Raw genomic sequence first — 13,735 nt, 5'->3', positions numbered from 1 at the left:
AAGTTCAAACGAAAAAGAAAGAGAGAGCGCTTCAGGTTCACTTCGTTGTTTGGACTTTGAAGAGTTAACATCATCCTCGACTTTCTGGATGAAGGACATTTTTGTCTTTTTCTTGAACCATCATTTCCCTTTTTTTGAATGAAAGACATTTTTGTCATTTTCTTGAACCGTCGTTTCATGGCAAGAATAGCAAGAAAGGGTACTTAAGTCTTTGCAACCGCACCGAACTCCGATGCTAAGTGATGCCTACACACACGGGAAATACGAGCCCCACATGCTTATATACATGGCGCTCATTCGGACCCCCGAACACGCACGGTAGCAAACTGTGCATCTTCGGGGGAGAACACACAACATCCTCTCGGAAAAGACCGATAAAAAACCCAAATTCTGGCGAGCGTCACAAGAATGCCAGTGCAGTCACACACACAATGGAAGTGAGGTGGGCCCGTAACCCAATGTTGGCGTAAACCGAAAATAAAAAACCAAAACCATATACTGGTAGCAGTGAACGAAAGTGAGCGAAAAGAGTGTTGACACAGGTGTTCAGTGTTCTCCGCGACCTATTGATGCCTTCTATGAACCCAAACCTTAAGTTGAGAGGAGAGCATGACCTTAACAACTGCCCCGAAACTCCCATGAGCCATGCTATCTCATAATGTACCCATGTCTGGGTCACATCAGATTGGCTACGATCCATATTCCAACAAAATAACCATTTGATCGTCCAACTGTGAAGGCAATTTTGGTCTGGTTCCTATTTTCTATATTAAAAACATGGATGTGGGTGCCGCATGGTTCAACTGGTCTCCAAGGAGATGGTTTCGCGCCAAATGCCTCCGAGATCTTGATACATTCCCTTTCCTCTGCAGATCACTCTAGTTTGCAGAAATTTTCATGACAGTGATACCAAATAGTCTTCTTGATACATGTTAGTGTTTCACCTTCCCTATCATGAGAGATTATTTCTGTACTGGCACAGTCGAGTAATTAATTACCTGGTGGGGGATTAGGAGCCAACACCGACACATCCACTTTGCCTTGAAGTTTTGATTGAGCCACCGTTGGAATAGGTATGAGATGCTTCCTTGCGGGATTGAAGTTTTGTCTCTGCCGCCGGGTGTCGCAAACACAGGACAACCATGCTGCAGCGACTGCAGTGTGCATGGCGGGTTTTGCCCGATGTTTCAAACACCCTTTGCCTTTGTATGTTTTGGACAATCAGTCAATCATGATCAACTTCTAATTTGAGTTGGAGAAAATGCAGGGGGTGTAAGTGGGTCAGATAAACCTAACCAGAACTGAGGAAGAAGACTGGTTAGACCTGACCAAAGCCGATTATAATAGACCCTTGGTTGGATTGAATCTAAAACTAGGAACCAATTAAGCAGCACACTGGTTCTTGGGCGTGGGCAATCTAAATCTCACTCCCATTTGTACCTGGCCCATTTTATACCTCACCAAATTGTTTTTTCAAAATATGCACTTGAACGGAACCCAATACAAACCTAATTTGCATTAAAACTTGACAAACCCTGATCAATTTATACCTGTAACCATAACAGTCCAAGGACCTAAGCTAACTCATACCTAAATGGATTTAAAAAACCAAATAATATATACCCAAACCGTTTAGGCCTGAAGTAAAGCGAAGAGCACAGCGGTTAGACCTGACCAACCTGATTATAATAGACCTATAGATCGGGTTGAGTCCAAAATTTGGACCCATTTAAGCAATGGTTTGATTCTTGAGCATGAAGAGTTAAATCTGAGGTCAATTTGCATCCAACCTGTTTTTATACCTGACCTAATTGGTTGTTGGCAGCAATATGCACTCGAACACACCTGACGTCAAATTCAATTTGTACTAAAACTTGCTTGACCCAGATCAATTTATGTGAAATAATAACAATCCAAACAGACAAGGATCTAAGCTGATTCTTTCCCAAACGTATAAAACCACAAATAGTTTATACCCAATCTGATTTAAATGCATTCGCTCTTCATTTTAAGAAGTTATTTAATCAAAATCGTTACCAACCGTATGTATGGTAGCAGCAGAGTGCAAGTCACCATGAGATGTTTGAACCCCACTGGTATGGGTGGTTGAATAACTGCCTAGTTGCATAGCCACCAGTAGGGCTTGTCTACTGGAAAGGAAGGGGGGCCTTAATCCCTCAGCCTGATCATCAAAAAAAAAAAAATTTGTTATATTAACCTAAATTTATGAAGGCCTTAATCAAGTTCAGCACATTTAACTGGGTTTAAGTCCAGCCTAATTAGTAACCTACCTGATTTGTACCTAAAGTGCATCAAACAGAAAAGATTAGTAGGGGTTGCACCTTATCAGCAGCAAGAGCAGATAAACAGCGGCTAGGGAGGGGATTATGAAAAACATTATGAGGCAAAGCGCATAAGACAATTCATGCATTGCCCACATAAAGATGCACACAAATGATGTGTATGATCAACGAGTGACTTTATTGTCTGCACTACAAATATGGGAATTAAAGAAACCGGTTCTTGGATAGTTGGATTAAGAAATTCTGTAAATATTCAAGCTTCAAAGAATCATATTTTTTTATTTGGAAAACACAAACCAAATGTCGATTCCTATCATATAGACCATGTCAAACACATCTGCAGGGTCAGAATTGCCAAAACCACAACCAAAATGCTGTCCACACAAAAGTTCACATATTCATGTTTCATGCCGTTCAGTTTCCCTATGATCAGCTATATACAAGCCAAACCTATATGCATGTACAGGAGTTATTCTAGAACTAACCACAGAATTCAGAGTCCGGCAAAGCTCGATATAGCTTCACTTGGGCCATCCACCATCCCCAGGTTCATTTAGTTGGAAAAATAGATTGTGGTGATCACATACACATGCTGATGGCTTGTCAAGAAGCCTTATGATCTCCAATGAGAAAAAAGATAAGATCAGTTGCAAGTCTGAGAGAGTACTTGGTGCACATCAAAGGAATGATAAGGAACGTAAGGAGATTGAGCAAAAAAGAAGTTTCAAAGAAACAAAACTTGGAATATGCAAATAAACTCCATCATTTACATTCAAATCAGATAGGATAAGGTGGTGCGATTCTTGCTCACTCATACTATCAAATCCTCGCATTTGAATTTTAAGAAAATTTACAGTCAGCCTTCTTAAAAAGTTATGCAATCTTCGAGAGATACATCACTATTTCCCATGGAAGACCACACCTGAAAACAAGGTTAGTGTACATCAACGAATTTTGGATTACCCATGCATATATTTGTGTAGGAAGTCAAACGGTGATTGCTTTAGAAAGACAAGGAATTGGCATGTACAGGGAGACCACCTCCTCTCATGGAGAATTCCGGCATGTGGTTTGAGCTCTTGATCAAGAGGTGGTCGAGAAATACAACCACCACCGTAATATCATCATGAAAATGTCTCCTTACCCCACGATCAATCTTCTTGAGGTCTGAATACCTCATTTCTCTTTTCTTTGCTGCTTCTTGCAATGCAGCTTTAATGAGTCTTCGTGCAATTCCCTACAGAAAAAGAAAACATCCATAACCAACATTAGTTATGGTAGTAGCAGTATGAACAGATCTACGCAGACTTCTATCCCGGTAGAAAGTCATGATAATTGCATATTTATTTTGTCTCCACTCATAGCGATATTAGCATATTGATTAGATGCCAACCTAAAGAAAGAATTCTTACATTGCGTGGATAATTTTGAACAATATCGACTGCTTCCTGATTGCTAAGGTGTTCCCACAGCCCATCAGAAGCAAATATAAGAAACTTATCACTTGGCTCTAGCTTATGAGCTGATATTGATGGATCGGCACTCAGAATTGGCCGTTTCAAGGTTGCTGGCAGACGGAACCCTTGATACAGTGGCGCGCGGTTGAATTCTGCTTTCTTCAAATACACATCTCCGATGGACCTTGACACCTGAATGACAAAAAGAACTAACACATGAATGAACACACAAAGATGTTTGTTAAATGTTAAACAAGCATCAATAACTATGACCAATCGACCAAGAATGAATACCCAAAGGAGGTCATATATTACATGCTGGCATCCGATCCCAATAAATTATTATGTTGAATCAGTAGGAGTTATTTGTATCATCCTAAATTGACAGGAAAAGATTAGTACAAGGCCGATGAGGAAAATCATGCTGGAGATTTTCCATGAACACAAACAATAGTATCAAGCAGAGGGACAAACTGAAGATTTTATTCCCAGTCCTCTCTGTTTTCAAGCAAAGGAGAACAATTACTTATCATAGTAAAACTGAAGAAGTAATGTGTAACGGCAAAGTGATTGCTGCATCTTTTAGTTTCATTATTCTTCTCTTTCTAGAATTGGATCCAGGTAATGGTCACAAACAGCAAAGGGCTTTCCATCAAGCACCAGTGACCTTAGAAGTTAAACAAGCATGAAAAAGATTTTCACAGGACGTGTAACATGATCACCTTTTTATGAGCTACTAACTCGTCACAAGTTGTATGAGTGCAAAATGTAGTTGAATGTGCAGAAGTTTGTGTGCAGTTCAAGGAATTCATTTGACTATAAATTTGGCAGTCCTCTCTAATCAACATACAGCATTGAGAAGTTGTCTCACTCGATAGATCACAATCAATAAACTGATTGCTCCTAATAACTTAGAAATAATACTCATGAAAAGAAGTGTTTTCACTGGTTACGGGTCATGGATTTGAAGATCCAGACCCGTGACATCCACTTCTTCATTAATGGCATTATGTAATATTAGTTATTGTAATGAGGGTATTTTAGTACCCTAATTTTGTAATCACATGTTAATATAAAGGAATATACACAGCAGCCGACCCTAACACTGTAGGGTATCGGTTTTTCCCTAACCTCTCTCTCCCTTACTCTATCTCTCTCTGTTTCGCAACTCTCTCGCGTGGAACGATCTGCATGTTGCAAATCTAACATGGTATCAGAGCCACGCTTCAGTTGAAACTGGAATCGATCCAAAAAGTCACGTCTGAAGATCTATTTCTTCTCTATTTCCTCTTCTAAAGTCTGAAAATCCAAAAAGGTACGTCTGTTTCTCGATTTTTTTTTTTTTTTGGGATCACGACTGACCCAGCCAGTCTCATTTTTTCATCCCACGTCTGTTTCTCGATTTTTCTGGGGTTCACAACTGACCCAGCCAACTCAGATTTTTCTGGTTTCTGGGGTTCACGACTGACCCAGCCAACTCAGATTTTTCTGGGGTTCACGTCTCATTCTTTCCTTTTCTCACCCAACCAACTCAGATTTTTCTGGGGTTCACGTCTCATTCATTCTTTTCTTTTCTTTCTACAATTTCCTTTTCTCTTACTTCGGTGGTGGCCGAACCTTGGTTTCTCCACAATTTTCTTTCTGTCTCTTGAGTGACTCAGCCCAGATTTTCGACCCAAATCCCTAGTTGAAAATACCTTTTCTTCATCCCTACACTTTCCTCATTCTGCCACTAACAAGCCCAGATTTTTGATTCAGCTGCATCCTTGATCAGATCTGATCAAGCCGATACATTCTCATTGTGTCAATACATAGTAGGAATATATATTCACATTGATATTTTTTGGGATTTTCATATCCGATATTCCATTTCATATACAAATCAGAAATCTGATTGACATTCAATTTCTGTTTCATATCAGCAATCTGAATTAGTTCCTGCAAAAAAAAAAAAAAGGTTATAGAAACTGCAGGCGTAGGCAGATTGTGCTGAACATATTCTTAATTCTGTGAAACATGGATTCACTTCCTAAACAGTCAGTTCTTTCTTCAAGTTTCCTCAGCCAACTCGTGTCTGAAAAATTAAATAATGGTAACTTCTTGACTTGGAAGAGGCAAATCATACCTTTCATTAGGAGTTAGGATCTTTCTGGACATCTGGATGGATCTATTCCAGTTCCTCCTGAGTTCATATCACGAGAAGAAAGGGACAGCAAAGGGGAATCTACTACCGTATATGTTAGAAATCCTGAATTTGTGGCTTGGATGAAAAGAGACCAAGCGCTTGTTGCTTATATTACATCAACACTGTCACAAAAGGTTCTTGTAGCCATTCCAGATGACTGCACTGCCATGCAACTTTGGAACAGACTTGTTCAGACATACTCACAGGTTTCTCAGGCCAGGATTATGTTTCTTAAAAGAGAATTTCAAATGTTAAGAAAGGATTCCATGACCATCATGAAATATTTGAACAAAATGAAGGTTATCACAGATCAGTTAGCAGTTGTTGGAAGTACAGTTTCTGATAAAGATTTGGTACAGCAAACCCTCAGTGGATTGGGACACGACTATTATATGATTGTCACTTCCCTGTTATGTTTACCTGAGCTGCCCAACTTTGAAGATCTGCGCGCAAAATTGTTACAATATGAGATGAATCTAAAGGGATTTTCTAAAGAATCATCTATGCATACTGGGGCACAAGAAGTTCTTGCTACAGGGGTTACTTATGCACAAGGATGAGGAAGCTATGATATCAAGTGAAAGGGAGCACAAGGGAGAAGTGGTTATGGAGGTCGTTGATTATTGCCTACACCCAACTCATATACCAACCCACAAAGACAGAGGCCAATTCCTACCTGCTTTCTGTGTAATAAAAAGGGGCATATCAAAGCTAACTGCTGGTTCAATCCCCTAAATAAAGGAAAATCAACACAAACTGAAGCAAAAAGAGGCACAGACAGTACAAGGACCAACAGAGAAGTAAAAGAGTTGTTGTTGTCAGCCTTAGCAGAATTGAATCTGAAACAAAATGAGCAAGGTACTTAGTATGTGGACTCTGGCGCAACGACTCACGTTACTGGTGATGCAGGTAAGCTCCTAAAACTTGTTCCTTACATTGGTAGAAGTAGTATAGTTACTGGAGATGGATCACACCACTCTGTCTCGCATATTGGAAACTCCATTATACCCTTGCCCGAATCTTCCATCAACCTTTCAAAGGTTCTTTATGCTCCTAATATCAAGAAAAACATTGTTTCAGTTTCTAAACTTGTTGATGATATCAAAGCCTCAGTTGAATTTACTCCCTCTTCTGTTCTTGTTAAGGATCTCTGCACGAAGGAGACGTTCGCTAGAGGAAAATGGCAAGGCAATATGTATGTTTTTCAAGAAGATCCTTCAGCACATATTCGCTCTGCAGACCCAAACTTGAAGCTCCAATCATCGTTGCCTTCTGAAAATCCTACCTGCGTTTTTAGTGTCTCTGAAATCAATAAGCCAAATCTTTGGCATGGTCGTCTAGGTCACTGCAGTAGTAGTTTCATTGAAAAGCTTGTTTCAAATAACCTCATTCTCAAGTCAAGTTTAGGAATAAATGTCAATAACAACAAATGTTCTAGTTGTCTCTTATGTAAGAGTCATGTTTTACCATTTCATTCTATCAATAAAAGAGCTTCAAGACCTTTTGAGACTATCTGTTCTGATGTTTGGGGGCCTGCTCCAGTTGCTTTTATGTCTGGAACTAGATATTATCTTTTATTTGTTGACAGTTATTCTCGCTATTCTTGAATATTTTTCATGAAACATAAATCTGAGACTTTCAAGTTGTTCCGTAACTTCCATTCTTTTGTCAAAAACCAATTTTCTGAAAACATCCTAAGTTTCCAATGTGACGGAGGAGGTGAATTCTCTTCCATTGACTTTACTAACTTTCTTCAAAGTAATGGGATAAGGAAAAAGGTGTCTTTCCCACACACACCTCAGCAGAATGGGATCGTTGAAAGGAAGCATCGCCATATTGTTGAGAGTGCGATGAGCATGATGCATGACAGTAATCCTCCGATCACTTTATGGACAGAGGCTTTTCATTCTGCAGTTCATGTGATAAATCGATTGCCCATGACTATTTTGGAAAACAAGTCTCCTTGTCTCTTTTTGGTATACACCCCCAACTACTATCATTTGCATGTGTTTGGTTGTTTATGCTATGTTCATGTTGACAGTTCAAGGAGACATAAGTTTCAGGACAAGGCTTTGAAGTGCAGGTTTGTGGGTTATGCTGATGACTATAAAGGGTACAGGTGCTATGATCCGGTGAGAAAACACATCAAAATATCAAGAAATGTCATCTTCGATGAATTGAATTTTGATTGTCGATGTACTAGTTCTTCAAAATCAAAACCTAAAGTTGAGGCTTATTATCCTTGGTTGAATTATGAACTTCTCTCAGGAGCTAGTGATGCTTGCTCAAATTGCACTCAAAAGAATAAGAGACCTGTGTCTACTGATGGAATGATTGATCATGAAAATACAGACCCAATTTTGAATCCAGAAAGGTATAAAGGCCTTGTCTACACTCGACGAGAAAGAGAGTCACCCACCATAGTTGATTCAGACATGGACACATCCTCAACATCCAACATCGTTGATACAAGAAGATCCACACGTTCTCGCCATCCAATTGAAAGGTGGGTCAGTTATGAAAATTTCTTATTAGATTTTTAACTCTTTCTAACAGCCTTGAATAAAGAAGATGAACCCACAACGTTCTCTCAAGCATCAAATTCCAAAAGATGGATTGAAGCAATGAATGAGGAGATGAAAGCTCTACATGAATGTGGTACGTGGGATGTCGTATCAAGACCACCTGACAGAAACGTTGTTGGTTCGAAATGGGTGTACAAAATAAAGTATAAACCAGATGGGACTATAGAGCGATACAAGGCGAGACTTGTAGCCAAAGGTTTTACACAGGAGCAAGGACAGGATTATGATGAAACTTTTAGTCCAGTGGTGAGGATGGGGACAATCAGAGTCATACTTTCTTTAGCTATTGAACACCAATGGACCATTAGCCAACTTGATGTGAAGAATGTTTTTCTTCATGGAGATTTGAGAGAAGAAGTTTACATGGAACAACCCACTGGTTACGCAGAAGGTAATCCTACAAAATATGTCTGCAGACTAAAAAGGGCGATATATGGATTGAAGCAGGCATCTCGATCTTGGTTTAACAACTTTTCTCTTGAAATACAAAAATATGGTTTTAAGAAATCTCTTCTTGACCACTCCTTATTTATATTTAAGAACCAAGACACAATTACTCTGTTGTTGATATATGTGGATGATATCATCATCACTGGCAATTCCAATAAGCACATTGAAGAAGTCAAACATCTCTTGAATCAGAAGTTCAAGATGAAGGACCTTGGCAAACTACGGTACTTTCTTGGAGTTGAAGTCGACAGTACCTCTGAAGAAATGACTCTCACTCAACATAAGTATACCATTGATGTTCTCAATAAAGCGGGTATGAAAGACTGCAAGCCCTTGAGCACTCCTAGCGTTCTTCATCAAAGGCTTAGCTCTCAAGACAGAGATCCATTTGATAATCCCACAAAGTACCGTAGCATAGTGGGTATGTTACAATACCTCACTTTTACTCGCCCTGATATAGTCTACTCGGTGAATCAAGTTTCTCAGTTTATGCATGCACCATGTGAAGGACATATGGAAGCAGTTAAACGGATACTAAGATATCTGAAGGGAACAGTTGGGGATGGTCTCATATATAAGCGAAAGACAAATGGGCAAAATGCACATGAGATCACTATTTATTCTAATGCGGACTGGGCGGGAGATCCAGATGAACGCAGATCAGTATCCGACTATTGTGTATTTGTTGGGATGAATTTGGTTTCTTGGAGTAGTAAGAAACAAAAGGCTGTTGCCAGATCCAGTACAGAGGCTGAATACAGGTCAATGGCAGTCGCCACTGCTGAGGCTACTTGGGTTAGACATCTACTGACAGAAGTCGGAGAATCGATATCTCGATCACTTCTTTTGTGTGACAACCAGAGTGCCATTAGTATGCCCTTTAATCCAATCCATCACAGTCGTGCCAAACATATTAAAATAGACCAGCATTTTGTGAGACAAAAGGTAGAAGAGAAAGAGATTGAGCCTGAATTTGTTCGAACTACAGATCAAGTGGCGGATATATTTACAAAAGGATTGACAAAAGACAGATTTTGGACGTTAAAAGGCAAGTTGTTCATGATTCAAGATCATGCACAACTTGAGGGAGGGTGAAAAGAAGTGTTTTAACTGGTTACGGGTCATGGATCTGAAGATCCAGACCCGTGACATCCACTTCTTCATTAATGGCATTATGTAATATTAGTTATTGTAATGAGGGTATTTTAGTACCCTAATTTTGTAATCACATGTTAATATAAAGGAATATACACAGCAGCCGACCCTAACACTGCAGGGTATCGGTTTTTCCCAAACCTCTCTCTCCCTTTCTCTATCTCTCTCTGTTTCGCAGCTCTCTCGCGTGGAACGATCTGCAGGTTGCAAATCTAACAACTCATAGGAATTGAATCCTGTGGAACACCTAGGAAAAATTCCAGTAGAGAGGAAGCCTGAGGATGAAGTACAGATGTTCAAAGTTCAAACCGAAAACCAGAATTCCAAGGATATCTTTACAATGAAACTTAAAATTGGAAAGCAAAGATTAAGCAAAAACCTTGATAAGATAAAGAGAAGCTATCTGGATATTTTTTTAACAACTCTGATGTTTAGGTAAATGCTGTTGATAGTAGGAGATCAATGGAAAAGAAACAAAGAGTTACCTGTATGATGCCCTTAACTCGCCAAACATTATGTCTTAATACTACAATCTGTGAGTCCTCAGGATGCAATGAATGCAGTTCCTGCCTCACAGACTCGATGCTAGCGTTATGCTCTGCAGATAGCTGAACTGCAGCAACCTCCTTCGTAGCCTTAACTGATTTTGCTAGGACTACACGAGAATCTCCGACATTGGCCACATATAACATGCCAGAACAAATAACCCCAACCAAACAGCAGGAACCAACTGCTGCAATCTGGGGCTTAGAATCCCATTGCTTTCTTACAACAGAGGTGAAGCCCTCTTCAGTAGCTGCAAACGCTTTCCGTAAAACTTCTGCTGATAAGGTCTGCTGCTCTGCTGCAAACTCTGCACAAGAAACGTTATTAGAACACAGCCATTAACTGCAAGAAACACAACATGTTAAGCTTAAATCGTCGTCTGAGTAAGGACTCTAATCTGAGTCTGTTTCATGCAGATATATGCACACATCCCAACAGGCAATATTGTTGGAGTTTTGGCTGAGTAGCTTCAAGCCTTCAACTACAATGAGGTGCTCAGGATCATAGAAGTGTTCCCAAATAATGTTATGGACTAAAAGTCTATTGAAGAATATAAAATCAATTAAAGAAGACAACTAGCCAACCAATTTTTGCGAGTAAGCATGTATGATAAGCCAAATGTTCTCTTGTCCTTTACAAACCAAGCAGCAGCAATAAGGCCTAGCTACCAATAGAGAAGATGAGCTGCTTTAGAATGAGACAAACTTTCACCTATAGTGGCCCAATCCTTCTCCGCCTTTACAAATCCAAGCTGTGAACTAAAGGCTAAATTACTACATATAAGAAATCCACATTTTCTCTATTTTCATCAAGGCCGAGCAGCAGTCTAGCAGATGCATGGTTGATACTTCTTAGTAGTTCCAGGCCGTTGATTTCTTTCATAGAACTAATTTATCATAAACAAGTACAAAATTTCACTTCAAACCTGAAAATGTAAGTTTTCTAATAAAAAGCATTCACCAAAAGAACCAGATTAATTCTGGTTCTGATATGCAGCAAAAAAAAAATGTGAAATATATGAAAGATACCAAATGGGCAAAAATGCTCCCCCTATGTTAAAAGTGTATGAAACAACTGCCAAGCAGACTCTACACCGTTGTGTGAAAAAAATCAAACAAAGGAACTGCCGAACCCGTTATGATCTAAATATTTGTTACAATTTATAATACAAAGAAATAAGTAAGCACAAAAACATATGCATCGGATACAAGAACAAGGCAGTAAACGCAGAGATGAAGATGCAACTTACTCTTTAGATGACGGAAAAGATTATCATTTATAAAACAAGACGTCTCAGGACCTCCATGTCCATCATATACACCAACAAACGTCCCATGGGGACCGGACTCGAGCGAACTCAAAGGACCCGACTCGATTTGGCTCTGATCCTCCAACAGACTATTAGCTTGAACAACCGCCATTGAGAATTCTCCATTCACATGATGCCCACAATCTTTGTACCACAGTAGCCCATCGATCCGGCCACCACCGGCACCTGCTCTGTTTCTAAGCGCTTCCCTTTCAGCAGAGAAAGGCCGCCAACAAGGCGCTAAGATCTTCATCACTGCGGCTACCATCCTGTATACCTCTCACCCACCAAACAAACCAGCAATCGGTACAACCTTCAATCCAATTCCAAATTCACGCACAAACAGTCCAGACAAGCACCCAGGGAAGCACAAGTCTGAAGAATTTCAACACCAACAACTCCCAGAACTAGAAGATTGGAGCATTTCAGATGCAGAATTTGAACCAAGTAAAAATTCAACAACAACCCAGGTCGTAGAAAGCCTTATAAAAGATGGTGAATCTCGTATCTCAACCCAATCTCCAAAAAATTCAGAGGTAGGAACAAATTGTATATGAGAAAAGATGCAGAAGTTGAACTACATCATTCAAATTTCAACCAAAACCAACTTTTGAAGAGCCTTATAGCACATGTATGAACAAGGTGAATAACAACCCAATCTCGACGAATCTCAGAGACAGAAGAGGTGGGTATGTGAAAGCAGAAGCAGAAGTAACATCAAATTCGAACTCAACCACAACCCATGTTGTAGAAAGCCTTATATAAGGCGCATGAATACGGTGAATCTCAACTCAATCTCCACAAATCTCAGAGCTAAAACAAATGGGTATGGGTCGAAACGGCAGAAGATCTCCTTGGAATAAAAAAAATATGAAAATTTTCATGCAAAATTCATGACATACCTTGACAACCCATGTGATTCAATGATAGAAAAGGCCCATTTTTGGGCCGCTGACAAAAATTCGAAAAAAACAGGATTTGTGGTGGCAAATCTGCAGGTTATTGTCACAAAGACCTACAAAGGACAGAGGATGTGAGAATCGTTGGGATGAATGAACAACAAACTGGCCACCGTTTCAGCCTACTTTCACTTGGCTTTCTTTCTCACCCTCCCCTTTCTTGGACGATCTCCAAATCTGATGAGGCTTTTAAAGCTAGGCTATTTTTGGGCGCCGCCCGGGTCAGGACGCGGACAAGTCTGTGGATCGGCGACCACCTTTCCCTACCACAGAATAACCTGTTCTTTTGTCACATGATTTCACACATTGGCACCTTTCACACCGATAAACTTTTTTTGAGTAATTTATTAATTTACACGATAGGCGCTTAATTTTTTATATATATAAAAAGGGTGGAAAACGCGTTTTTTGGGAAATCGTTTTCAAAATTCAAAGGCGCTCTGTTTCTAAAATGTTTGGGAAACACCAAAAAAAATCATAAGAAACGAGTTTCTCACAGTATGAGAAGAGTTTTTCTCATATCACGGGATACATGTTTTTCGTATCTGGGAAACAGTGGCATAGCTAGGATTCATGTGAGGTGGGGGGCAAAGAGGGGTGTAGCAAAAAAAAAAAAATTGGTGTGATAGTTGGGGGTTCGGGGGCAGCGCCCCCCGAATTTTTTTTTTGAGATAAAATAAAAAATGGCTACAATTATTAATAAAAATCTATTTCATATGGACAAATCAAACTATTTGCTGATGTCAGGGCTGGACTAGGACTGGGCTAAAAAAATTGGATAAAAAT

The 13,735-nt window shown here is 39.7% G+C and overlaps 1 protein-coding gene across 2 annotated transcripts; it reads right to left on the bottom strand.

Annotated features, from left to right (window-relative positions):
* Window positions 1-3,031: 3,031 nt before the first annotated feature.
* LOC149823465 (putative protein phosphatase 2C 60) lies at window positions 3,032-13,111 on the bottom strand. 2 transcript variants are annotated; one of them, XM_090020054.1, is made up of 5 exons: window positions 12,893-13,105; window positions 11,931-12,365; window positions 10,621-10,988; window positions 3,716-3,952; window positions 3,032-3,540 (listed from the first exon to the last, which is right to left on the bottom strand). In XM_090020054.1, the coding sequence occupies exons 2-5, from the start codon at window positions 12,256-12,258 to the stop codon at window positions 3,307-3,309; spliced, it is 1,167 nt and encodes a 388-aa protein (XP_089876180.1). In that variant the 5' UTR covers window positions 12,259-12,365; window positions 12,893-13,105; the 3' UTR covers window positions 3,032-3,306. The 2 variants fall into 2 exon arrangements, with proteins under 2 accessions (XP_089876180.1, XP_089876179.1); XM_090020053.1 differs by having other exon boundaries at window positions 11,931-13,111.
* Between the last annotated feature and the right edge of the window lie 624 nt (window positions 13,112-13,735).

The sequence above is a fragment of the Nuphar pumila genome, chromosome 10 (assembly GCF_984573655.1).
Source record: "Nuphar pumila chromosome 10, dmNupPumi1.hap1.1, whole genome shotgun sequence".
Lineage (NCBI taxonomy): Eukaryota > Viridiplantae > Streptophyta > Magnoliopsida > Nymphaeales > Nymphaeaceae > Nuphar > Nuphar pumila.
Note: the sequence above shows the minus strand (reverse complement) of the source record. Positions and strands in the feature narration are given on the sequence as shown.

What these genes read in the sequence shown, in the direction of transcription:
- LOC149823465 (XM_090020053.1), bottom strand. Translation starts at nt 12,258, where the DNA reads ATGGTAGCCGCAGTGATGAAGATCTTAGCGCCTTGTTGGCGGCCTTTC. An exon ending in GAGTTAAGGGCATCATACAG is followed by an intron (nt 3,953 to 10,620) that starts GTAACTCTTTGT and finishes TTTGTCATTCAG; the next exon opens with GTGTCAAGGTCCATCGGAGA. An exon ending in TTCAAAATTATCCACGCAAT is followed by an intron (nt 3,541 to 3,715) that starts GTAAGAATTCTT and finishes CTTTTTCTGTAG; the next exon opens with GGAATTGCACGAAGACTCAT.